Here is a 27,162-nt window from a genome sequence, read left to right on the forward strand (position 1 = left end):
TAGGGTTAGAAGGACAACGGAGAAAAATAGGAAGGAGGAAAATACACAACAAATAATTGTTGCTTAGAATGTAAGTGGGGCAAATTTACCCGTAAAACAGAAACAGACAGCAGATTTAAAAAATTAATTCAATAATATGTTGCTTTCAGGAAACATTTTTTTTTTAAGTGAGGCAATTGGGGTTATGTGACTTGTCTCAGGACACACAGCTAGTATGTGTCAAGTGTTTGGTCTGAGGCTGGATTTGAACTCAGGTCCTCCTGACTTTAGGGCCAATGCTCTATCCACTGTGCCACCTAGCTGCCCCCTTCAGGAAACATTTATAACAATGAGAGATACACACAAAGATAAAATAAAAGGCAGGAGTAGAATTTAGTATGTAAAAAAAACCACAGGGATAGTAATCATGATCTCAAAGTTAAAGTTAAAATAGATTTAATCAAAAATGAAAAATAGAGAAACTATACTAGGTATCAACAATATTATTCAATATTGTTTAAGATCATTTAAAATACCTAAACAGTATAAAATATGTGAGTGTATACTTGCCAAAACAGACACAGGAATTATATGAACATAAACATAAAACACTTTTTATACAAATAAACTCAGATCTAAATAATTGAAGTAATATTTAGTGTTTATGGGTAGGTAAAGCCAATATGATCTTTAAAATGACAGTTTTACTTAACTAAACTATTTATTCAATGTCATCCCAATTAATTACTAAAATATTATTTTACAGAGTTAAAAAAATAATAACAGTTCATTTGGAAAAACAAAAGGGCAGGAACTTCAAAGACACTAGGGAAAAAGCATGTAAAGGAAGTAGAATCAGCAGTATCAGACCTTTAACTACATTATAAGGTGAGAATATCATTGAAGTGTAAAAAGAACAATTTCAATTATTTTAAATCAAAATTTTCTTGTATAAGTAAAACCTATGTAGCCAAGAACAGAAGGAATGTAGAAAACTAGGGCAAAACTTTCAGAGATTACAATCTCTCAGATAGAATGTGATTGGGTTGGAATATTGTTGTGGTGTAGGAAATGATGAACTGGTTGATTTAGAAAAACATGGAAAGACTTGGACTTATGAAGGAAGATGCTATCCACTTACACAGAAGCAGATGATAGGAGGAAATAAGCATAGCATGGTCTTACAAATGAGTATATATGTATATGTTTATATATATCTATGTATATGTATATATATCCACTCTTAATTGTAGCCTTCTTTGGGGGTGGGAAGAGGGGGTATAAAGTAAAAAGGGCACAGTAGAGAACAAAAGAAAACCAACAAGGAAGCAAAGAAAAGTTGGGCAGCTTTGAAAACAATGTGTAGTATTTATTATAGAGGTTTCCTTGAAATGGAAATTATCATTTTATATGGAATCCTCTCTTATGGTCTGCTTTGTACATAGCAATGTTTTTTTTTCCCCCTTTTCTCATTTTGTATTTAAGTTTTTTAAAAAAATTACACACACACACACACACACACACACATACACACAGAAATTAAGGGAATGTTTTCAGAAAAATCTGGGAAGATTTGTATGAACTGATACAAAGTGAAGTGAGCAGAACCAGTAGACAATTTACACAAAAACAACTCTATAGTAAAAAATAATCAACTTTGAAAGACCTGGTAATTCTTCTTTTGTTTGTTTTTTTTTGGTGAGGCAATTGGAGTTAAGTGACTTGCCCAGGGTCACACAGCTAGTAAGTGTCAAGTGTCTGAGGCTGGATTTGAACTCAGGTCCTCCTGACTCCAAGGCCAGAACTCTAGCCACTGTGCCACCTAGCTGCCCCTAAGACTTGGTAATTCTGATTTGGACAATGATCAACCATAATTCCAAAGAACTCAGAACAAAACACATTACCCACTTCCAAAAAGGGAGCTGATAGATTCAGAGTATTTGTTGAAGTATATTTTATTTTATTTTTTTCTTTTTGGACATGGCTGATGCGGGAACTTGTTTTGTATGACTATACATATTTATATGAAGTTTTATTTTTGTTGTCTCCTCAAAAGGTGGAGAATGGAGAGGTGACTGGGGAAAACTGAAAGTCAAATAAAATTGAATTTAAGAAATAAAATTAGAAAGGAAAACAATTATTCGGGGAAACTGTTGCAGCAAGTTTCTCTGTTGTAAAGGTCTAAGTGTGTGTATATATAAGTAACTCATCTGAATTTATAAGTATAAGCTATGTGGTGATAAAAATCTGCAATAAAGAGAAACTGAGCCACAAAGTTCTGAACATGATCAATTTATTAGCAAGGCTAGCAATTGCTAATAAATGGTATCCATGGCGCCTCTAATAGCCATGGATGCCCCCTGATAGCCAGAGAAGTTTTATACACACACACACACACACACACACACACACACACACGTATATGTAGTGAAAAGATAAAAGGTTATATGGAGTACCAAAACCAGCTCTGTGATAAAAACTAAACTAACATTGTCATTGGCCTATAGCAGAGCTAAAGGGTGGGCTTACATTTGGCCTGACTCACAAGAGGGGATCTCCAGGATCCGTGGCAGTGGCAAAAACACACAGTTGACTAACATCCTCTGGATAGTCCCGTGTCAAGCACTGCCTTACAACAGAGTTGAGTGCTAAGTCCAATGCTAAGCAAAACAACTTATGACCAAGTCAATTCATCTTCTCTTTCCCCTCTTCTCTCTTTTGGGGTGATACAGATTGAGTCCAGGCTGCAGCCCATAGGGATAAGGAAGTTAAACTCTTACAAACTCTACTACTAAGGCCTATACAATAACATCTTTTTTTTTTTAAATGAATTTACTTATTTATTTTTAGTTTTCAACATTCACTTCCATTAGATTTTCAGTTCCAATTTTCTCCCTATCTCCTCTCTCCACCCCAAAACGGCATGTAAATTGATATATGCTCTACATATACATTCATATTAAACCTATTTTCACATTAGTCATGTTGTAAAGAAGAATTAGAACCAATGGGAGAAACTACAAGAAAGAAGAAACAAAAAAGAGAGAGCAAATAATATGCTTCGATCTGCATTCAGAGTCCATAGCTCTTTCTCTGGATGTGGATGGCATTTTCCGTGGTGAGTCTTTTGGAGTTGTCTTAGATTCTTGCATTGCTGAGAAGAGCCAAGTCTATCAAAGTCAGTCATCATACGGTGCTGCTGTTGTTAACTGTGTACAATGTTCTCCTGGTTCTGCTCATCAATTCACATAAGTCTTTACAGGTTTTTCTGAAGTCCACCGGCTCATCATTTCTTATAGCACAATAGTATTCCATTACATTCATATACCACAACTTGTTCAGTCATTCTCCAATTGATGGGCATCCCCTCAATTTCCAATTCTTTGCCACCACAAAAAGAGCTGCTACAAATATTTTTGTACATGTGGGTCCTTTACCCATTTGTATGACCACTTTGGGATACATACCTAGAAGTGGTATTGCTGGGTCAAAGGGTATACACAGTTTTATGACCCTTTGTGCATAGTTTAAACTGCTCTCCAGAATGGCTGGATTAGTTCACAGTTCCACCAACAGTGTTCCAATTTGCCCACATCTTCTCCAGCATTTATCATTTTCCTATTTTGTCACATTAGCCAATCTAATAGGTGTGATGTGGTACCCTATACAGTCGTATCTAAATCTGATCCATAAATATTGATTCTAGTGATTAGATATAATTTTCAATAAATAATACAAAATAAAGTAGGGTGTCAATTTTCAATTTTACAGTTATTCTCTAATTGATAAATGTTCAAAGGACTTAAACGGGTAGTTCTTAAGGGAATAAACCCAAGTTAACTATAGCTATATGAAAATATACTCCAAATTACTAATAATTAGAGAAATGCAAATTAACGCAAGTCTAAGGTTCAATATCATACCTATACCCACCCCACACCTATTGTCAAGGATGATTTAAAAATAATGACAATTGTTGGAGGGGCTGTGAGAAAACAGGCACACATTGATGGAGCTATGAATTATTCTAGTCACGTCAGAAAACACCTTGGAACAATGCTCCAAAAGCTGTAGATTTCCTTTGACTCAGTGATATCACTACTACTTCTATAACCCAAAGGGACCAAAGAAAGAGTGAAAGGTCCTATACATACAAAAAATATATATAGTAGTTCATCCATGGATTTTTCCTTAAGTGCTTTTCTTTGTTATAAAGGAGAGCTCATTTTTTAAAGGAAGAGATGGGTGTGTGTGAAAGGGAAGAATAATGTCTAGAAATGGCTACAATAAACAAAATAAAATCTCTGGAAAGAAAAACGTTATATATACATGTACACATATATATGTAAGTATAAGTATGAATACTTTTTTAAGAGAGAGAGAGAGAGAGAGAAACAGAGAGTGTACTATAATTACTGACATTCACGATGACAATCTTGAGGCACTTGAGATTCTGAATGAAAGTTTAAATTATGTTTGTGGCGTAGTGGATAGAGTACCAGACCTTAAGTGAGGAGGACCTGAGTTCAAATATGGCCTCAGACCAAACACTTGACACATACTAGCTGTGTGACCCTGGGCAAGTCACTTAACCTCAATTGCCTTAAAAAAAATTATGTTTGGTGTTCTATAATAAGGCAGAAACAAATAGAAATATCTTATTCCCTGAGTATTTCAATTAGTTTTCCTATGTTGTAAATGGTAGAGATAAGAGAGACAAAATGTAACAAGTATTTTTTTTAAAAATTTAAGGTGAACCTTGGAGAAATTGGTTTTAACAATTATGGGAAAATGCAGTTTTCTTTTCTTTTCTTCAGATTTATAATCAATTCTAAATGTTGCCTGAGAAAGAGATTATAATGTTTGACAGATGTTATTAAAGTAGTAGTCATCTAACTTGTGCTTTATCCTATCCTCCAGAGAAAGACAGGGTCTGCTAACAGCAAGGTCTGCTAACAGCATGGGACAGTGGAAGGAGGACTGGAACTGAAAAGAACTCTGGAATTAAGAGACCTGGTTCAAAGTCCAACTCTGGCTCTTACTTCCTTTGTGATTGATCTTAGACAAGTCACCTAACCTTCCTCAGTGTCTGTAAAAACGAGAATGGGAATAGATGGGCTTTGAGTACCACATAGTTCTAGATCAGGGGTGGGAAACCTGGGGCCTGGAGGCCACATGGCCTTCGAGGTCCTTGGGTGTGGCCTTTTGACTGAATCCAAACTTCACAGGACAAATCCCCTTAAAGGATTTGTCCTGTAAAACATGGATTCAGTCAAAGGAGTGCACGTGAAGACTTAACGGGTCACATGTGGCCTGAAGGTCATAGGCTCCCCACCCCTATTCTAGATCTATAATCCTTTCAGCCTATAATCCAGTCATACCTATCGGCCCTCAGTATGACAGATAACTAAGAAATTCCTTTCCCAGTCACAGACACGGGAAACACTCAAGAAAAGGCAAAAGATTTAAGAAAAAAAGGAAGGTAACTGTGGGAGAAGCATAAGTAGAATAGAGTAACAATATGCCAGATGCTAAAGGATATGAAGTAGAGGATAAAAAATGAGATGACAAATGAAATGGAAAGAAGTAAAACTACCGTCACAGCAACAAATTATTACAATAAGTATAACTAAAAAACAAAACAAAACAAAAAAAAAGATGGAAGGATAGTATATCACAAAATGTAGATATCATAATAACCATGATTGTATTTCTAAAAACCAAGTGCTATAAAAGTACATATTTAGAAACATCAAAATATTGAACTTCTACCTACTGAAGACCAATTTTATCAATATGGAGTAATTCATGTTAATATCCTCTAACATAGTTTGTAAAATGGTATACAATTGTAAGTTAAAATTGGTATAATGACCTGAAAAAAAAAATCTGACTTTGATCATTTAGCACCCCCTCTTGGTTAACTGTGGAAGGAAATTAGATTTTTTTTTATTTTAAAAGCAGTATATACACGTTACACCATAAATAGCTGACTGGTGAAAAAACAGGGTAAGACCTAAAAAGGAACTTCTTGTTATTAAAACCTAATGTTTTTCATTTTGTCAAGTTAAAAAGTAATCAGAAGGGCAAGAAGTGACAGATCTTGAAGAATACAGAAACCTGTGATACATTTTTACACTTTAGAGAATCAGTCTCTTTGGGAAAGGAATCTTTAAAAAAATTGACAAGATATTTACAATGTATTAAAAAGGTAAAATAAGAGAGACAGGGTGATGTAGTGGATGTGATGTAGTGAGGTAGTTGGCTGGAAGACCTCATGTTAATATACTCTAATATAGTTTGTAAAATGGTATACAATTGTAAATTAAAATTGGTATAATGACCTGAATCTATTATGCAGTGGTAGCAATCATGATCTCAGAAAAACCAAAAGCAAAAATAGATCTAATTAAAAGATACAAGCAGAGAAACTACATTTTTCTAAAAGATACTATAGACAATGAAGTAATATCAATACTAAGCATGTATGCACCAAATAATATAGCATGTCTTAAAGGACGGGATGTAAAATGGATAAATTTTATTACATTAAATTAACAAGTTTTTTTGCACAATCAGGCCAAGATTAGAAGGAAAAGAGAAAATTGGGGGGAAAATTGAAAGTAGGTTCCTCTGATAAAGGTCTCATTTTTCAAATACATAGACATCTGAGTCAAATTTATAAGAATACTAGTCACTCCTTAATTGATAGTCAAAGGATATAAACAGGCAATTTTCTTTATTTTAATGAATTTATTTTTAGTTTTCAACATTCACTTCCATAAGATTTTGAGTTCCAAATTTTCTCCCCATCTCTCTCCCCCCTCCACCATATAAATTGATATAGGCTCTACATACACATTCAAATTGAACCTATTTTCACATTAGTCATGTTGTAAGGAAGAATGAGAACCAATGGGAGAAACCATGAGAAAGAAGAAACAAACAAAAAAACAAAAGAAAAAAGAGAGAGAGAACAAATAATATGCTTTGATCTACATTCAGACTCCATAGTTCTTTTTCAGGATGTGGACAGCATTTTCCATCACGAGTCCTTTGGAGCTGTATTGGATCCTTGCATTGCTAAGAAGAGATGAGTCTATCAAAGTTAGTCATCACACATTGTGACTGTTACTGTGTACAATATTCTCTTGATTCAGCTCACTTCACTCAGCATCAGTTCATTTAAGTCTTTCCAGGTTTTCTGAAGTCTGCCTGCTCATCATTTCTTTTGTGTGTGTGTGTGTGTGTTTATTCTTTTCTCTTTGAACCAATTCCAATGAAACTGAAGTTTAAGCATTGACTACCATGCCCCCATTTTCTACCCCACTCTAAAAACTCCTCCTTGCATGCCTCTTTCATCTGCGTACATCTTCCCCATTCTACCTTTCTCTTCCCCTTTCTCCTTGTGCATCCCTCTATCTCACTCATTTCTTTTGAAATCACCCCAACATAATCAACTCAAACTCATGCCCTCTTTCTATGCAGATTGTTTTTAAATGCCCTAATAATGACAAAGTTCTTAGGAGTTACAAGTATCATCTTTCCATACAGGAACATAAACTGTTTAAACATATCCTTTGTGATTTCCTTTTTCGTGTTTGCCTTTTTATACTTCTCTTGAGTCATGTGTTTGAATGTCATATTTTCTATTCAGTTCTGGTCTTTTAATCAGGAATGCTTAAAAGTCCTCTATTTCATTATACATCCATTTTTTTCCCCTGAAGGATTCTGCTCAGTATATTGGTTGATAAATTATTCTTGTTTGTAATCCTTGCTTCTTTGTCTGCCAGAATACATTACAAGCTCTCTGTGCCTTTAAAGTAAAAGTTGCTAAATCTTAAGTGATCCTAATTGTTGCTCCATGATGGTTTCTTTCTAGCTGTTGTGGTATTTTCTCCTTGACTTAGGAGCTCTGGTATTTGGCAATAATATTTCTAGGAGTTTTCATTTTGGGATCTCTTTCAGGAAGTGATTGGTGGATTCTTCCAATTCCTATCTTAGCCTTCAGTTCTAAAATACTGGGTCAATTTTCCTTTATAATTTCTTGAAATATTGATCGTGACATTCAGGTAGGTGAATAATTTTAAAATTATTTCTCCTGGATCTATTTTCCAGGTCAGTTTTTTTTTTATGTTGAGATTTTTTAATTTTTCTTTTTTTTATTCTTCTGATTTTTTTTATTGTTTCTTAATGTCTCATGGAGTCAATAGTTTCCACTTGCCCAATTCTAATTTATAAGGAATTATTTTCTTCAGTGAATAATTTTGGATGCTATTATGTAATTGGATAATATTAGGGAAGTTAGAGGTTTAGAATTTGTAATTAGTTGGTTTCCCTATTGAACAAGCATATGTGAGTCGATTGGTTGGGGGTAGCCTAACGCCTAAAGTAGAATTGAGCTGAATTCTATTACCCTGGGTATTTCTGTCAGGGTGGAAGACAGAAAACCTCAAAGCATAGTCATATAATAGGTAAGTTCATAGGATAGGTAGGCCTGTAGTTGGGGGAAGACTGCCTAAAACTGCATAGTAATATTTCAGAGAAGGACAAAAGTCTAGGTTTTTGCCACCTTTTTGGCTCAAGCTACTCACTACTTTTCCCTCAAAAAAAAAAAAGTTTGTCTATTGGCTGTTTGCCTTTTTCCTGGCTGTTATTCTGTGCAAAATATTTCCTTTTTATTTTATTAAAACAGAAACACTACAATAATATCAATTCCCATGAATTATTCATTTTATAGATGCACAAAGTGAGGCTCAGAGATTAAGTGACTTGCCCAATGTCACACAATTTTTTAAAAATAAAATTTAATTTTTTCCCAGTCACATGTAAAGACAAATTTAACATTTATTTTAAAAAAAATTTTTAGTTCCAAATTTTCTCTCTCCCTCAGACAGTAAGCAATTTGATATAGGTTATGCATGTTCAATCATCAAAACTTATTACCATATTAGTCATATTGGGTCATACAACTTTACTAAATGTCTTAGGAAGGATTTGTACACCAGTCTTCTTGACTCTAAGCCCAGCACTTATCCATGTCTCCAATATTAATCTTTCTTCTGAACTTAAGTCCTCCATTGACAATTGCCTACATAAGTGACTTATGATGGTGTAGAAAGAGTTAACTCTGGACTCAAAAGTCCAAGGTTCAAATCCCAAGTCTGATTATCTGTGTGATCTTATTAGGCAAGTCACTTTGCCTCCCTGGGCCTCAGTTTTCTCAACTGTAAGATGACAGTGTGGAACTTAATGGCCTTCAAGGTCTCTTCCAGTTCTAGACCTATAACTCCATCACTTTTCTTCCTGGATGTCTCAGTATGTCCAAAAGTGAATTAATTTTGTCTTTTAAACCTCTATCCTCTTTTTAAATCTGTTCTTCCCTCTCACCTTTACTATTTTGGTCAGTAGCACCATCAATTTACTACTTCTCCAATTAACTATTATCTTTCACTCTTCTCTCTCTTGGCCACCTTTCTTATCTAATCAGTTATAAAGCCTTATTGATTTTTTTATATCTCTAATGCTTATTTCCTTTTTTCTATTTCGAATACAATGACCTCATTAGCACCTGTGTGGACAATTGCACCTCTTAGTTCCTACTTTAATCCAACATTTCTAGCATTTAAGGTTTCTTCAATCTGATTCCAACCCAACTTTCTAGTCTTTATCACATAAAGCCATTAAGTATGGAGCAGAAATTTAAATTCAGTTCTGTGTTCTTTCCACTATAACTTTTACATACTCTGTATTCTACCCCAAACTGGACTTTTTACTACTCTCTGAAAGCACACCATTAACCAACTGCAGACCATTTCTAATGCCTAGAGCACCCTCCTTCTGCCTTTCAAAATCCTTCCCTTGGGCTTTCTAATGCTACCACTTCAGTGAAACCTCTAAATTTCCCAGAAAGTGTTCTATCTATGTTCAAAAGTTCTAGTACTTTGTCTGGATCTCTCTTTTGCCCCCATGAGGTTCTAATGTAAGAGCTTAAGGACAGGGCTTTTGACAGTTTTTATCTTTGTATCCCCAGTTGCTAGTACAGGGCCCCTAGACACTTAATAACATTGTTGTGAATCCATATTGCTGACAAAACAGTCTTTATACAAAGAGTTCCCTGATGCCTAGAGTCTGAACTCCTATACTTTGAATTCCAAGGCTCTCAACAATTTAGCACCACTCTACTTTTCCAAGTTAAGTGGAGTTAAATTTATATTTGGAAAAAAAAAAGACCACAGGTCTAATTCCTCATTTTCTGGGCATTTCAGAATAATCCTACATAATTAAGTTTTCCAGATAATTAAAGTTTACTTATCTTTTTAAATGCCAGGACTTCTATAATTTAATAATTCAAAACGGAAATCTTTCTAAACTCAAATACATAATTTCTTGCCCTCTCAGAGAGCATATACTGGACATAATTTAAAATTTTCTCAACAAATCCAAATAATAAGTATTATATTTTGCAGGGTTGTTTTTCAATATGGCCTCAGGCTTTTTGACATGCAAGTGTTTTTTCCCCTTCGTTTATTTTCTTTTTGAATCTTACTCTAGCATTCTTCCTATGCCCTGCTTCTAATTTATTTCTAATAATGCTAGAGACTGGGAAATCATAATCAAGTCTGTTAGTCTTGTGTGCCAAACAGTCAATAGGCTCTGAGTACAGCAAGAATTCTCCTAGAATTAAAATAGATGTGATGGGGGAAGGGGTAGATGGATGTGATATCTACAATGGTAGTTTAGAAGCCCTTTTTTCACTTTTGAATTCCTGGCTGTACTTCATATGGTAAAAAGTATTGGAAAAGTGAATTGTTGTTCTGTAAGTCCAAATATATGTTTACAATCCTTTTTATGTAAATTGGTTATATATAGCTGTTTCTATCCCCTAAGAGAATTATAATTACTGAGGTGAATCTTAAAGATTCTCAACTAACAGGAGCTTTGTGAATTCAAATTGTTGTCATTTTTATTTAGCTGTCTAATTATTAAACGTAGTAATTAAATCTACTCAAAATCCTGTTGTTATTTTATCACTTTGTTCTGGTGAGGTATTTTTTTCATTTTATGATGTTCTAAGCATATAATGCAATATTTTATTCTATCTCTTACAAAAGTACTGTTGAAGAGAGGGGAAAATGTCAAGGATAGGAGAGGAATGTTGTTTTAAACAAAGTGGCAATATCTTTAGAATCGGCATCTTAAGATCCTTAGCAGTAGGTATCCAGGGATGATGGGAATGTCATAGGCGAGAAGGGGACATATTTCCTTATCTGGGTCAGAACACTGGCAAACACCAAGAGTGGTTTGATGAAAATGATGGGGAAATTCAGAAGCTGCTACATAAAAAATGAGAACTCCACAGGGTTTACCAACAGGATAGTTCATTCATCTCTAAGAAGGCTTCATTTAATTCCATCAAAAGTAAAGTACAAGCAAAGCTTAGAGAGATACAGGATTCTAGGCTCAGTAAGAAGGCAGATGAATTTCAGTTTTATGCTGCTAGTACCAACCCAAAGTGCCTTTATGATGCCCTAAAGGCTATTTATGGGCCAAAGACCTATGATGCATCTCATCTACTTGGTGGAGATGGAGCCACATTGATTAGTGATAAGAATATGATCCTGGAGAGATGGGCTGAACACTTCCACAGTGTTCTCAGCAAACCATCATCAATCAAAGCTGAGGCCATTAACCATTTACCTCAGGTTTAAGTCAATCCCTTCCTAGGTGAAGTTCAAACTGAAGAAGATATTTGAATGCAAGGAGAGTTGGTACATGATTTTCTGTCTACAGATGACTATGCACTCAATGCAGCCTCTGAAGCTGAGATGTAACAAAGTATGGATCAGTTCTCTGCTGCTTGTGTTAATTTTGGCCTAACAACTAACACCAAGAAAACACAGGTGCTCCATCAGCCACCACCATACCATCCATACATGAAACCCTTGGTTACAGCAAATGGAGAAGTTTTGAATGCTGTGGATAAGTTCACTTACCTTGGTAGCGTGCTTTCCAGGGATGTACACATTGATAATGAGGTGGATGCACACATTGCCAGAGCTAGCTCAGTGTTTGGGAGGCTCCAAAGTAAAGTGTAAGAGAGAAGAGGTATTAGACTGACTGCCAAACTGAAGGTCTACAGAGCCATTGTGCTGACCTCATTGCTGTATGCCTGTGAGACCTGGACAGGATACCAGCGCCATGCCAGGAAACGGAATTGCCTCCATTTGAATTGTCTTAGAAAGATTCTGAAGATCACGTGGCAGGATAAGATACCAGACACTGAGATCCTTTCTCGAACTAAACTGCCAAGCATTCAAACTCTGTTTCAGAGAGCACAGTTCCGATGGGCTGGCCATGTTGTTCGAATGCAAAATGTATGCTTGCCAAAAACACTATTTTATGGAGAACTCATATAGGGCAAATGTTCACATGATGGTCAGAAGAAGTGATACAAAAGATACTCTTAAGGGCTCTCTCAAGAACTTTGGAATTGATTGTGTGACATAGGAGACACTGGCAAGGATTCCCCAGCATGGCGTGTCCACATAAGAGAAGGTGCTGTGCTCTATGAGCAAAGCAGATTTGAAACAACTCAAGGGAAATGCAGGATGTGCAAATTTAGAGAATCCACCCCAAATGTTCACACATACTATTTGTGCCCAACCTGTGGTAATGCATTCTGAGCTCATATTGGTCTGATCAGCCATGGTTGGATACACTACAACTTAACTCTGGCATAGTGATTTCATTTTGGTCCTCTTTGAGAACAACCAAACAACCAAATATACACTCCCTAACATATTCTGTGATCCAATGACACTAGCCTCCATGCTATTCTTCTCACAAGATACTATCTCTCAATTCAGGACATTTTCACTTGTGGTCCCCCCATGCCCAGAATTCTCCCTCCACTTCTGGTCTCCCTAGCTTCTTTCAAATCTCACCTTCTAAAATCCCACCTTCTAAAAGAAGCCTTTCCCAAATCCGTTAATGACAGTGACTTCCTTGTTGATTATCTTCGGTTCAATTTAATTTACATATATATCCACATTTTAATTTATATGATTGGTTAACACATAGCTGTTTGCACGTCTCCTCCATTAGATGGTGAGCTACTTGAAAGCAGGAATTTTTTTGGCTTTTCTTTGTATCCCTAGTATGTATGGGGTGTTCAGGAAGGACTAATACCTCCTGTATGAGGATTTGCCAAGCCTTTTTCAGGGCTGCTCATCTACCTTTGGTGTCCATCTGTCACCCAACCCAGCTCCAAGAAGCAGTGGCCACACCTTGGCAAAACCATCTCGAGACACAAGCTAACCCAGCATGAGTATAACTGACAAGCCTCAAACCCATCAACAAGCATGTGAAGACTTCCCCCCATTGGATAGGCAGATGAGAAAAATTTGTTCTAATAGACATGAAGGTGCCCAAAGCAGGTGCTGTGGCATGCTTAGAGCTAGGTCAGACATCCAAGACAAACAAGGTTACTAGCTGCATCCCAGGCCATCACCAGTTGTTTTGACTTTTGTCTTGCTACTGGACTTCATTGACTGGAAAAGAGAGAGAGGCTGAGGAATCTGTGCAATTCTGACTCACTTAAATCCAATTCTCACACAAATCAAGACATCACCCCATGATGCCATTAGTCCTCTTTGGAAAACAAAGGACAAACAACAATGTGATTAATAAATGACTGTTGACTAATAAAACTCTTCAACCAGTAATGACTACTGCTTGCCTCACTCTACCTTGTGCTGAACCCACCTGTTTTCTTCAATTGGTCACTTCAATTCAATTTAACATTAAACACTTATATATTCAAGATCCTACAAAAACAAAACCTTTATCCTCAGGAAGTACTCATCCTTCTAAGGGGAATATAACATCTACAGGCTGGATGATCATTTGTTGGCCAAGAAGGGATTCTTCCAATTCAGGTCTGAGGTAGATTAGATGACCTCTAATGTCCTTTCCAACTCAGATTCAGTTTACTCAGATGTCTGAAGAGGGAGGATGCAATAACACTAGGGGGATTGAAGAATGCTTCCTGTAGGAAGTTGGACATAATCTGAGCCTTGAAAGAACATAAGTATTCAGAGAGGGAGGGCTAAGGAAGTACATTCCAAACATGAAGGATAGCTTGTGCAAATGCATGGAGAAAAGTGAAGTAATGTCACTTGAGAAGGAGCTAGTAGTCCATAGTGGCTGGAACACAGACTATGTAAAGGAGGTAATGAGAAATAAATCTGGAAAGATAGACTATAAGGAAAGATAGGGTGGAGGAAAACTATGGAGGGCCTTAAAAGCCAAGCTGAAGAATTTTACATTTTATCACGGACATAGTAAGGAGTCATTGAGGGCTTCTGAACAGTAAAATAACATGGTCAGATCAGGTGTACTGAAAAGTAATTGGCAAAAAAAAGCCTTCACCTCTCACCTACTGCTTCAGGAGTTTTTAAGCTTGATCTCTAAGTCAAACATAAGCTTCTAAAGACATTGTCTTTGTCTACTTTCAATCCCCAAGTGTTAAAAGTATTTCCTGCAAGTAAATTTTTGATCTGAATCATTCTGGTCAACTCAATCTTCAATTATTTCTTCTATTGCCCATAATACTTGGCAAATGGCTTCTTGGACAGAATGTCTTCAACATCTAGATCTCATTTCACATCCCTAATGCCCAACAGGATGTGCCTATCCACATCCAGCTAGTCCTCAAAAGTAGATTCCGTCTACTCTCAGGACAATACTCAAAGCCCTTCTATACCAGCCAGAGTTTACATTTTACTAGGATACCCTTCAAGAATTCAATTACCTCCACACCATCTTGAGGCATCATATAGGTAATAGCAAACCAAGAAATGTGACTTCCAAGTCCAATTCACAATAGGGACCATAAACACGAACCAGAATAACACCAATAAAACCCTCCAAGGTACAGAGTGATCACATGAAAACTCTACTAAGATCTACAACAGCAAAACTTTTAATGTGTTACAGCCTCAAAATTAACAGAACCTAAAGTCAAGTATTTTTTCTAAGTATAAATCTCAGCCTTAGAATATACCTCTATTCACATTTAACAAACTTCTAATGATTATTCAAAATATACTTAGTAGAGTTAGCCTATCTAAATAGTAATTAATCATAAGGTAATCGATCATAAAGTACTTTGAAATATAAATAATTCAAATTTAACACCCACGCTTTGACCATTTTAATTCTCCCAAATTCCATTAGATTTGGGAGACTCCAAAATTGAAATTCTCAAACTCAAATTGCCAAATAGCAGTGATCTAAACTTTTATTATACTGAGAGAATTTTATATAAAAGGAGCATCTGTAACTTTGGTCTATAAGTGTATTGAAAAAAATAGCACTGTTTTCTACACAAAGAATAGTAGTCCTCATCAGAGTTGAAACATCTGTATTCACTTTAAAGCTCATCAAGACAGACTGACATTTTTAGGAGAAGCATATGGTTTGTTGAACGGTTATCTAGAACAGGGTCTTTTGTCTGGTGGGGTCTATTCAAGGTCCATTTACTTGTATGTGGAGAAGCTAAGGGGAGGGGGAGATTTTCAAGTCTAGAAAACAGAAAAATAAACCATCTTCTATCTCTGGTAAGAATGTGACAAAATTTGCTCCATAAAGTCATTTAGATATTTCCTTTCAAACAGAGTTCCCAAGGTCTAAAATAATTCTAAGAAAGCTCTGAAACAAAAGGACTCTAGAGAAGAATGAAACTTTCATAGTGAAAGGTCTTCATCCAGCCAAAGACCACCTCCCTAAAAAAGCATTTCCATTTTAAAGGATAAAATACTTTCCTTTTAAAACAGAGAAGGGCAGAGTTCAACAGCTGTGCTATATTAAACCTGAGCCCTTCCAAAGGAAGAACAAGAGTCTCTAGAGAGAGCAGTAACATGGCCTGCTTTCTCCACAGTGATCACCAAGAAAATGCCTGCTTTTCCTCAGAGAAAACTTTTTCTCAAGGAAAAAAAGCCAGTGATAGGAGTGTCTAATACATTAAAATATGCCAATAAGTAATCATAAAGTTTTCTTCCTGAAAGAAAGGTTTTCCTCTTTGAGTTGGTGAAGATGTTTTTTGAAGAGGTTTTCAAGTCTTAGGTCTTTCAGTATAAAACCTATATTTAACAAACAGCAATAATGTCACAAAAAATATTCACAACAGCACTAATCAATATGAAAAGAACATGTATGAAAGAGGTAGCAAGGTAGGCCCAGTGGATGGAGCACTGGATCTCAACTCAGGCAAACCTGAAGTTGGAAGGATCTCCAGCCTCAGTAAATTACTAGCTTCAGGACCCTGGGCAAGTCACTTAACCTCCTTCAGCCTCAGTTTCCTCATCTCTAAAATGGGGATAATAACAGCTGCCTCCCAGAGGAGGTGTGGGATCAGAGTGATCCTCAGAGTGAGGATCAAATGAAGTATTATTCGTAAACTGCTTTACAGACCTTAAAATGCTACATAAACACTAATATTATGATATAGCAACTGACTACTTCTAAGGAAGCTATTATTCTTATATGAAAGTACTCAAATGTATATAATAGCAAAAATTCTAAAAAAAAATTCTAAATCACTCATATAACCAGTATTAGCAAATATTTAGATAAAGAAATGCTGGGCATCAGTTAGAATATTGTATTATATAGATGAGAAAGAACAAAGCTTCATCGTGTTTTGAGAAAAACTGATAATGCAATCCCTACAATTCCTATAAAAAATAAACTAGAAATTATACCACCTACTCAATCTGGCTAGTTCAAATAAGGAACATAGCCAAGCACCAAGGTTTGCTCTCCCAATTCCAGAAAAAAAAAATAAGAGCTCCTGCAAAGTCAAAATAGGTATCACAAAGTTCATGTATTAAAGCATATGAACTTTTTTTTTTCAAGCATTACTGATGAGTTGCCATGGCCAAAGGATTTATCAACCAGTTGCCAGACAGCCAATGATAAGCCTATCCACATCCAGCTAGTCCTCAAAAGTAGATTCCGTCTACTCTCAGGACAATACTCAAAGCCCTTCCATACCAGCCAGAGTTTACATTTTACTAGGATACCCTTCAAGAATTCAATTACCTCCACACCATCTTGAGGCATCATATAGGTAATAGCAAACCAAGAAAAAAAGTAAAATATAAAATAGTCCTCAATCCCTTCTTTTTTTTTTCTTTCCTGTAATGACAGTGGAGGGGGTGGGGGAGTGGGGAGTGCTAAGAATTACATGGCTTTCAGACCTTCCATAAACTTAGACTTGACTACTGGTACTCTGAATGAGATCAGTCCAATCTGATCTCACATCACAGGATCATAGACTTGGAGCTGGAAAGGATCTTGTTGGCCATCTAGAGCAGGCGTGGGGAACCTGTCACCTTGAGGCCACACATGACTCTCTAGGTCCTCAAATGTGGCCCTCTGAGTGAACCCAAACTTCATAGAACAAATCCCCTTAATAAAAGGATTTGTTTGTAAAATTTGGACTCAGTCAAAAGGCTTCACCCAAGGACCTAGAAGGCCACATGTGGCCTCAAGGTGACAGGTTCCCCACCCCTGATCAAGAGCAACCCCCTAGGCAGCTAGGTTGTGCAGTGGATAGAGTGCAGGACCTGAGTTAGGAAGATGCAAATTCAAATCTAGCCTCAGACACTTACTAGCTTTGTGACCCTAGTAAATAACTTATTCCCTCAGCCTCAGTTTCTTCACCTTTAAAACACAGATAAAAATAGCACCTACATTCCAGGGTTGTTGTGAGGACAAATTGAGATTACATTTGTACAGTGCTTTGCAAAACCTTAATGTAAAGCACCATATAAATGCCATTTTTTTTTAAAGGAGGAAATTAAGGTCCAAGTCATTTGACAATGACTTGCCCAAAACCACAGAAGGAAATAAATCAGATTTGATTAAAAAATCAGGTGTTCTAACTTGAGCCAGTGCTTTTCCAGAGGGCATTAAACACAAAGGTGGAAATCAATGATAATAGTGACAACTACATTGTACAACATGAGTCAAAAAATGGGAGAAGCCATAGGCTTGTAGATTACACAGAAGCCTTACTTACTCCTTCATAAAATGAATACATTCTTTGAGAAAAGAATCAGTAGGCATTGGACATGGCGAGTACTGAATACCATCAAACACACACACAAAAGTGAAACATTTAACAGACAAGAATAGACTCATTATTGTTGTGGGAGTCATCTCTGAACCAGCTGTGTACAGTCACATCACAAACTTGTCAGAGCAAAGGTCAGAATTAATAAACAGCTAGAAGAAGAATGAGAAAAGGATATGCTATGCCATTGAAACAACTCAATCTTGAACTAAGTTCAAGTACTCAAACAAGTAATGGTCATGGAAAATGATCAATGGCAGCAGCTGGGACTTAAGAGTAAAGGAGACTTGAGTATGAATTTTGCTTCAGATACTCATTAGTTGTGAAACTCCGGACAAGTCACTTATCTCTCACAACCTCAGTTTCCTCATCTATAAACTGAGGGGAAATAGGTTCAGACCTATATTTCATACCAAGATAAGCTCCAAATAGATGACTTAGATGTATAGTTCATATTACAAATTAGAGAAAAGAGGAAGAAATTTCCTTAAAAATCTATAGACAAGGGAAAGGATCTCAGAAGATAAAACGAGCAATTTTGATTACTCAAAATCTAAAAGGTCCTGTATAAACAAAACCAGTACAGCTAAAATTAGGAGAAAAATAATTAACTAGGCTTGAAAAAGACTTGTAGAAAATTTTTCTAATAAAGGTCTCATTTCCAAGAGAACTGACCCAAGTTTATAAGAATAAGAGACATTTCCCAAATGATAAATGATCAAAAGATATGAAGAGGCAATTCTCAAAGGCAGACATGTAAGTTATCAAGGGCCATGTGTAAAAATGTTCCAAATTACTAATAATTAAAAAATGCAAATTAAAGTAACTCTAAGGTTCCACCTTGCATCCATCAAAATTTTGGCAAAGATGACAAAAAAGAAGATCACAAATAGCAAAGTGGATACAGGGGAGGAGAAAAGCACATAAATGCACTGTTTGTGAAGCTATGATTTGGTACAGCCATTCTGAAAAAGTTTCCAGAGTCACTAAAATATCCATATCCTTTGAACCACCAATACCTCTAATAAGCCTATCCCCAAAATAAAGCAAAGAGGAAAAGATTGCATATGTACAAAAATATTTATAGATCTCTTTCTGTAGGTAGAACTGGAAACTAAAGGAGGTTACCCATCAATTGGGGAACGACTAAACAAATACAGAATATGAAGGTAATAGAATACTGTTGTGTCATAGGAAAAGACGAAAGGGACGATTTCAGAGAAACTTGGGAAGACTGATGTAGAGTGAAGCGAGTAGAATCAAGAGAAAAAAAATGTATACAATAACAACACCATAAAGTTTAGATATGAAAGACAGAAAGCTTTCCTGCTAAGTCATATTCATTTGGAGTTTTCAAACCTAAGACCTCTGATCAGTGCAATGGCCAAGCAGGATTCTGGGGGACAGATGAGAGTCTATGCCACTCACCCTCTTGACAGTTGATGGATTCAAGATGCAGAATGAGACATACATTTTTGGATACAGATAATATGGGTATTTGTTTGGTTTGACTATACATGTTATAAAAATTTTTGTTTTTGCTCTTATTCTTTTTAATGAGGGAGAGAAAATAACGCTTAATTGAAAATAAAATAAACTTTTAAAAGATAAAATGAGGGAATAGAACTTGATGGCTTTTAAGGTCCCTTCCAGCTCTAAATCTGTGATCTATAATAATGGACAAATTCTATTAACATCAATATAATAATTTTATGTGGAAGTTTAACTGATGTAAATCAACTGCAATAACAAGGACAGCAAAAGAGCCTAAAAAACATTTTAGTTAGCAAATACTTGACTTACTTGCTAAGAAGAGATGGCAATTTAAAATATAAAGTCATTTGTAAAATACAACTATATATGATTAGGAACAGTATCACCTCATAGAGCAGAGAAAAAAAAAGAACAGTCTGGTAAGAAATTAAACTAATTAAACTAATCTGGTAGAGGAAGTCTGGTAAGAAATTAAACTAAGCCAAGTTATTACCAGGGCAGTTAAAGATAGAAACGGAAGAATGATAAACAGAAGAAAGGTGGAAAAGACATGCAAAGACATTTACAATAAAGATGATCAAGATAACATCACAAACTACCCACCCTAAACCTACTTTCTCATTTGCACAAAAATTTCCTGAGATTCATCCCTCTATCCATCCAGGATATCTTCAATGAAGATACTAGAAAGAAAAAGTCAGGCAATTCACTGAATTCACTGTTTCAACGAAACACGCAAGTCACACACAGAATACAAGATCCCAATGTTTTTGTTGTTTTTTGGCTATAAAAAGTATTTGTACTTGATTTGGATATCTTTTTTTTTTAAACATAAGCACCAGGGATTCTTAACCAGGGGTCTTCTAAAAAATTTTTTTTATAACTGTATTCAAATACAATTGGTTTCTTTTCTAATACTGTGCATTTTATTTTATGCATTTAAAAACATTATTCTAAAATGGAATGTTAATAGGCTTCACTAGATTGGCAGAGGGTTCACATGACACAAAAAAGGTTTAAAACCCAAACTACCTACATACACATTATCTCCCCCATTTGTACATAAGTTAGTGCAGAACAGGGACTGTTTCTTCTTTGTCTTCATATCTCCCAACACAAAGAATTATTAATAAATGTTAGCTGGTTGACTGATCATTTGGTGGGATTTAATAAAGGAAAATGCCACCATCTTAAAGGCTATTTTCCAACAAGGTATTGCCTCATCTCTACATTAAAGTTATTCAAAATTCACTGAAAATAAAACAACAGAAAAAGCCTTGTTCAACAACCCCCTTATTATAAACACCAGGTGAGATATAAAATAAGGAAATGAATATTCACTAAGGTGAGCATTTGATGGAAGAGGTTCAGAGCAGAGTTCAAATTGAAGAGAGATTGTCTATGGAAGGTGAAGTCCTCCAGATGGCTCCTCAATGAAGATTATACTGTACTGGTTGCATCAAGCTGCAGCACATTACAAAGCTCATGGAAGAGATCTGTAGTCACTCACAAGAGTTTGGCCTGGCCAGACACAATAAAAGAACAAGTGGATGAAAAATACAACTGAAGAACTGAAAATGAAAATCACATGGAGAGCAATGGAGAGGCACGTAATAAGGGTGGATCAGACTGCAACATAAAATGAATGAGGAACTTCAAAAGAACAGAAGTAAGAAGAACATCAGAGAAATGTATGCTAGGAAGAAAGAGGTTGAACAGACCAAGTGCTCCATGGGTATCCTTGTGATAGCAACAAAAAATAAGGAAAGTCTCTAGCATACTGGGTGGACCCTCTGTGGCAAACTTATGGTTAGGCATGATTGGGCTACAATCTATACCACTGGAGGAAAATCTAAATATATGAAATCATAGATACATTTGAGTATTGATGTATTTTGTGTTTATACTACAGTGATTTCCTGACTTGCTCCCCTACTGGATCCCACATTTTAATGAAAATAAAAATGAAGCAAAACCTGACAAAAAGGCAGCAGCTGACAGTATATATAACATTTCACAGTCATTAATTCTCAACCTCTCTATTGAAAATAGGGAAGTATGTTCCATCAGCTGTTCTCTAGCACCAAGGCTAGTTGCTGTTTCCTTTGAATCTAGCCGAATTTGGTGCTACTTTTGTTTACACTGCTGCTGTCATACAGAGTGGTGTCCTGGATAGTTCTCCTTACTTCACTTTGCATTAATTCATACAAGTCATCTGTTGTGGTGTAATGAGGAAAACATAGCCTTTGGAGTCACAATCCATGGAATGAAGTTCCGGTGCTGTCACTCACTAGCAGTGTGACTTCAGGTCGTTCACTTAACCTTTGTGAGCCTTAGCTTCCTCATCTGTAAAATAAAAGGGCTAGAGTAGATAACCTTCAAGAGCCCTTCGGCTCTAAATCTATGGTCTCAGGGTACTTGGAAGTCTTATTATTTGTTGTTTCTTATCTTGTTGTTCAATTGTGTCTGACTCGACATGACCCCACGGACACTGTCCATGGGGTTTTCTTGGTAAAGATATTGGAGTACTTTTCCATTCCTTCCCCAGTGGGTCTCCATATTACAGATGAAGAACTGAGACAAATAGAAAGGAGTTAAGTGACTTGTCTAGGGTCACATAGCTAAGTGTCTGAGGTCAAATCTGAATTCAAATTCCTTCTGAGCCCAGACCAGGTGCTCTATCTTCACCACCCACCTCACCACCCAGCTGCCCCATTGTTTCTTATAATATAGAACAATAATTAATGTCCACAGTGATTACCTGGAATCATCAAAAATACTATATCTGGAATACTCCTTAAGACGTTAGGGAAGTATATCATTCAACTCAGAAAGATTCCCATAAAATGACTAAAATTAAAAAAAAAAAAGATTTTGTTCTCAAAGAGGTAAACTAGGCCAATGGTTCCCAACTTCTTCAGGTAAAAGGATACCTTTTTAACATGTCTTTTGCCTCTCTTTGTATCCCGAGTGCTTAGCATGGTGCCTGGCACATGTTGTTATTCAGTTGTTTTTCATTTCTGACTCTTTATGACCCCATTTTGTGTTTTCTTGGCAAAGATACTGGAACAACTTGCCATTTCCTTCTCCAGGTCATTTTACAGCTGAGGAAACTGAGGCAAACAGGGTTACATGAATTGAGTAGGGTCACACAGCTAGTAAGTATGAGGCTGAGTAAGTAACTGAGGAAGATCAGTCTTCCTGACTTAAGCCCCTTTTCACAAATGATAAACCTCACTATAAAACTAAAGATCACAACATTTTCCTTCAAGCAATTTATTACATCAAGCCCTACCTGACCCACACTCAAAAAATTAAACAGAAATCTTAGCTTTTACCAATAAGCTTTCCATGAATAGAAATGAGATTCTAAAGCACAACTGTTTAAAGTAGTCCTGTTTCACTAAACAAATCTCTCTGAAAAATGATTACAAAGAAGTAATTTCCTTCTGTGTTTCATTTTCCACTTGTTGACCTCACCTAAAATCCTTTGTTGGGAAAAGACTTAATCTCAGTGAGCTAATTGAAGAGACCCCCACAATTTCCCTCTTCTAACCAACCATTTTAGATGGATCTTCCCTATAGTCCTACTCTGATACTCCATCTTGAAATGATATTAACTTCAAGTTCTAGAAGGCTCAGTACAAGCCCCCAAAGAACCTTGTATCTACCATTCAAAGACTAACTTCTATAATTCAAAAGGGCTTGTCACCACGAGACTGGCCTCTAGGTGATTCAAGTTTTTGGCCTCAGTAACTCATGAAACTATATACTTGGGCATGGAGAGGCTACCACCTCCAACAACTGAGAAAATACTAACAATGACGAAAGCATGTAACTTTAGATAATAAAGTATGTGAGTCCAGAAGGTATAATAAGACAATTTGTTGGGAGCACAGGCTGAATAAGTATAAGAACATTATTTTCAAGACATTAGATTGTGAACTCCTTGAAGGCCAAGACAGTCTTTTGTCTCTTTTGTGTGTCACCCCCCCTTCCCCTAGCAGCCCTCAACTCCCCTATCCCCCCACCCCCTGCTTAGTTAGCACAGGGCCTGACACAAAATAGACACTTAATAAATGTTGATTGATGGATTGACTAGGAATTATGTTTTGGCAATTAAGTAACTGAACATAGCAGCTTAAACTCTTGATCCTGTTACAAATTGCTAGAAAAAAGTATTCAATGCCTAAGGTTGAATATACAATTAAGTGAGATGTATTTAAAAGGGGAAAAATAAAACCCAAGTACACACTAAAAATATCTGCACAGAATTACTACATAAAAGTATATTTGCTTTTAATTCAAATAAAAACATTTTATCACAGAATTATTGGCCTTTGAGGAAAAGGATGGCCTATATTCAGACCCAAACATTTACATTTGTCAGTATCCTATTTTTCCATCATTGTCTTTCACAGAGAAGGCTACTAAGTAACAAAGGAAACTACTCCCTTAGTTTTGTCACAAATTATAGTAATCCTAGACTTTTTTTTTAAAAACAAGCATTTCACCTATGTATATACTGGTTATTACATTTAATACTTTCCATTTAGAGAGGAACAAAGCTCTCTCTAATTGGATATTGGTGGGGGGGGGAACTAAAGGTTATTCAAAACCCACTAAAATCCCAACCCACTTTGATAAAGACCTGCCTTTCAGTGCAGGTCTTACCTTACCCTTCCTCTAATAAGCACAACAATTTTTAAAGGTACTATTAGAAGTTACTTTTAATACCTTAGAAGCTTTAAGAACACAGCTTTGGATGAGTTAGACAACAAAATAAAAATCGGTGTGCACAGGTATCTGTTAATACTGCCTACTCAAAGTCTGAGGCAGTAGCCATGACAGTTTTGAACAGTCCTAAATATTTCTCAAATTTAGGCTAGCCTAGTTTCCCACAATATAAAATGGCACTCTACCAGTCCCTGGAATTCTCATTGACCGGGGGTTCCTGCATATTCTCCCATCCTTCTACCTTTAACTGACTAGATGTTGAAAGGGGGCAGGGTGCTATAGGACAAGCAGAGAGAGCAGATCCAGATAACCTAACCCTCTACAATCTGGTCTGCAAGCACATAATTGAACACACACGATGCAAGGGAGAGCAAATGTTGAATTTGAGGGTATTCAGTCATTAAAGGTAAATAAGACCAGCATGAACTACCAAGTAAAAATATAAATGTGCATTTATAAAAAAAAAATGTGCATATAAATATAGTATTCGAACTCCCTAACTGTATGAGTACATACATGAGCATAAGTAATGGTTATTTCTTTTCCTCTAGTCCCATTCAGTTACTCCCCTGGAATGTACACCCTTAATTGGTTGGAAAATGTAGGATCATTCTCTCTATATCCCCATTACCTTCCCTATTGTCTTCATTCTTCTTATATCTGTTTTACTCTTTTATTATTTTTAAATTATTTCAATATTTGTAGATTTTAAGCTTTTTAACAGAGTTGTTATATAATATAAATGAGCCAGTTAAAAGGTGTGAATTATATTAAATTTCATTATTTTCACCTATTGAATTTTAAAACAGTTTGAAACAAGGGCCATCCTACTACTTATTGAGTATGAGCATGATTTAATTTTTAAACAGCTGCATGGACCCCAGGTCAATGGGTATGTATATGCATGTGTGTGTGTGCATCATTTTCCCCATTGTATATTTGTGTGTATATGTGTATGTGCATATGTATATGTGTATCTATGAATTGCATTTTAAAATAATTGATGATTTGATAGCTATTTCCATATATTTATTTTTCTTTTCTAATTCTACATACTTTGTTTTACGCATTTAAAAACATTCTGAAGAATCCATAGGCTTCACCAGACTGCCAATGGGGTCTATAACACACTAAAAGGTTAAGGACCCCTGATTTTAGTCTCAGCATTGAGGTAACTAGGACCAGGAGTCAGGAAGACCTCAGTTCAAATCCCATCTCAAGCACTTGTGTGACATCTTGTGTGACCCTGAGCCAAGTGACTTATGTAACTCAACCCCTGCTTGCCTCAATTTCCTCATCTGTAAGATGGTAACAACAGCACCCGACTCCCAGGGTTGCTGTGAATCTCCAATGAGACAATATATATAAAGAGCTCAGCTTCAGTACCCGGCACCAGGCAGCGCTACGTAAACGCTAGCGCTTCCAAGCGCACCAAGATCTTTGGGACGCCCCGTATGAGGTCGGAACGTTCCCGGGGTTCACTGTATTTCACCTTCATCCCAGAGTAAATGTGAAGGAAAACGCGAACAACATATCGGCGTTGGGGTGCGGGGTGGGGAGCAAGCCCAGTAACGGCCCGAGGTCGGCGTTCGGCGCCCCTGACCAGCCCCGGCTCCCCCGAATGTCGGCCCCCGGGGCTCCCAGCCTTCACGTCCACCATGCCCGGCAAGAGCTGCCAGCGCCGGCTCCCAGCCGGGGAGCCGGAGCAAAAGCTCGGGGTGCAAAGACCCCCTCCTACACGGGAGGAGGAGGGTGTCGGGAGAGGGCAGCCGCTACTCCGGGGCCGCCCCCCGAGCTCCACGGCGCCGGGCTCTCTGCCGCCGGGGCTCCGGGGGCGGCTGCTCGGGCCGCCCTTCCTCTCGCTCCCTGTCCGCCTCGCGGGCCGAGGACGCCGGGGCGCAGCTCGGGGCGGGCCGCCCGCGGGGGGAGCGGGGTCAGTGGCCGGAAGAGCTCCGAGGCCCGGGCCCGGCCTCCCTCTGACCTCAGTGGACCGCGCGACCCAAGTGTCAAGGAAAGGCCAGGGGAGGGAGTTGGCCCCACGGGAGGGGGCGAGTCGGCGAGGGGACGCGGTTTACCTGGTGGGAAGCCGGGAGGCCGCGGCCGCTGCCCTTCGCGCCCCCATAGCCTGCCTCAGAGCCGCTGACATTAAGACCGCCGCCATGTTGCTGCAAGCCCACAGCCGGCCGGCTCGGACGGCTCGCCGCGAGGGACCGACTTCCTCCGTTCGCGAGCAAAGGCAAACGCAAAGTCAAAGAAAGATAATCTTTACGGATGGCAGTTGGGAAACGGAGGTGAAAAAGTTAGGTAGGGATAGGGAACCGCAGGAAGAAGAATAACAGGAGGAAAAAATAATGTCAGTGCATCCAGTTAAATCCAGAGAAGAACACTGATGTTTGGATGGCTATTTAGAACTTAAAAAAAAAAAAATCAACACAAGCAAACCCTACAAAAACTTGACTTTTGAAACACTTGCAACTTGTTGCAATAATTCTTTTAGGAACTCAGAATCTAGCCTCTGGTCTTACCTAAATTGAGAAGCCACAAGACAAGACAGTGGCCCATTTCTTTTTGTAGCCTACCTGGGCTGTTTTTGATGGCTAATGCAGTTAAATAGAAATTATATTCTTAAATCAGAAATGGAGGATCTTTTTTTTCTCCTGTTTTTGTCATGTAGCTACATTTAAAAGTGAAAGTCCAATCGCAAATAGAAAACATCTTAGTTTGACACTTTTCCCTCCATCCATTTAAGTTTCATTTAACGTGCAAAACATGAATAGGAAAAGAAAATAGAAGATATCATTAAGTAAATG

General features: G+C 37.2%; 1 protein-coding gene across 2 annotated transcripts in view; it reads right to left on the bottom strand.

Moving 5' to 3' along the window:
* Positions 1–26,536, bottom strand: part of NDUFS4 (NADH:ubiquinone oxidoreductase subunit S4) — a 121,976-nt gene extending 95,440 nt beyond the window's left edge. For both annotated transcript variants that reach the window (XM_027863339.1, XM_027863340.1), the window contains exon 1: positions 26,428–26,536. In XM_027863339.1, the coding sequence (XP_027719140.1) occupies positions 26,428–26,513 (86 nt within the window). In that variant the 5' untranslated portion in view covers positions 26,514–26,536. The remainder of the gene's footprint in view (positions 1–26,427) is intronic.
* Between the last annotated feature and the right edge of the window lie 626 nt (positions 26,537–27,162).

The sequence above is a fragment of the Vombatus ursinus genome, unplaced genomic scaffold (assembly GCF_900497805.2).
Source record: "Vombatus ursinus unplaced genomic scaffold, bare-nosed wombat genome assembly UNPS02014772.1, whole genome shotgun sequence".
Taxonomy (NCBI): Eukaryota; Metazoa; Chordata; class Mammalia; order Diprotodontia; family Vombatidae; genus Vombatus; species Vombatus ursinus.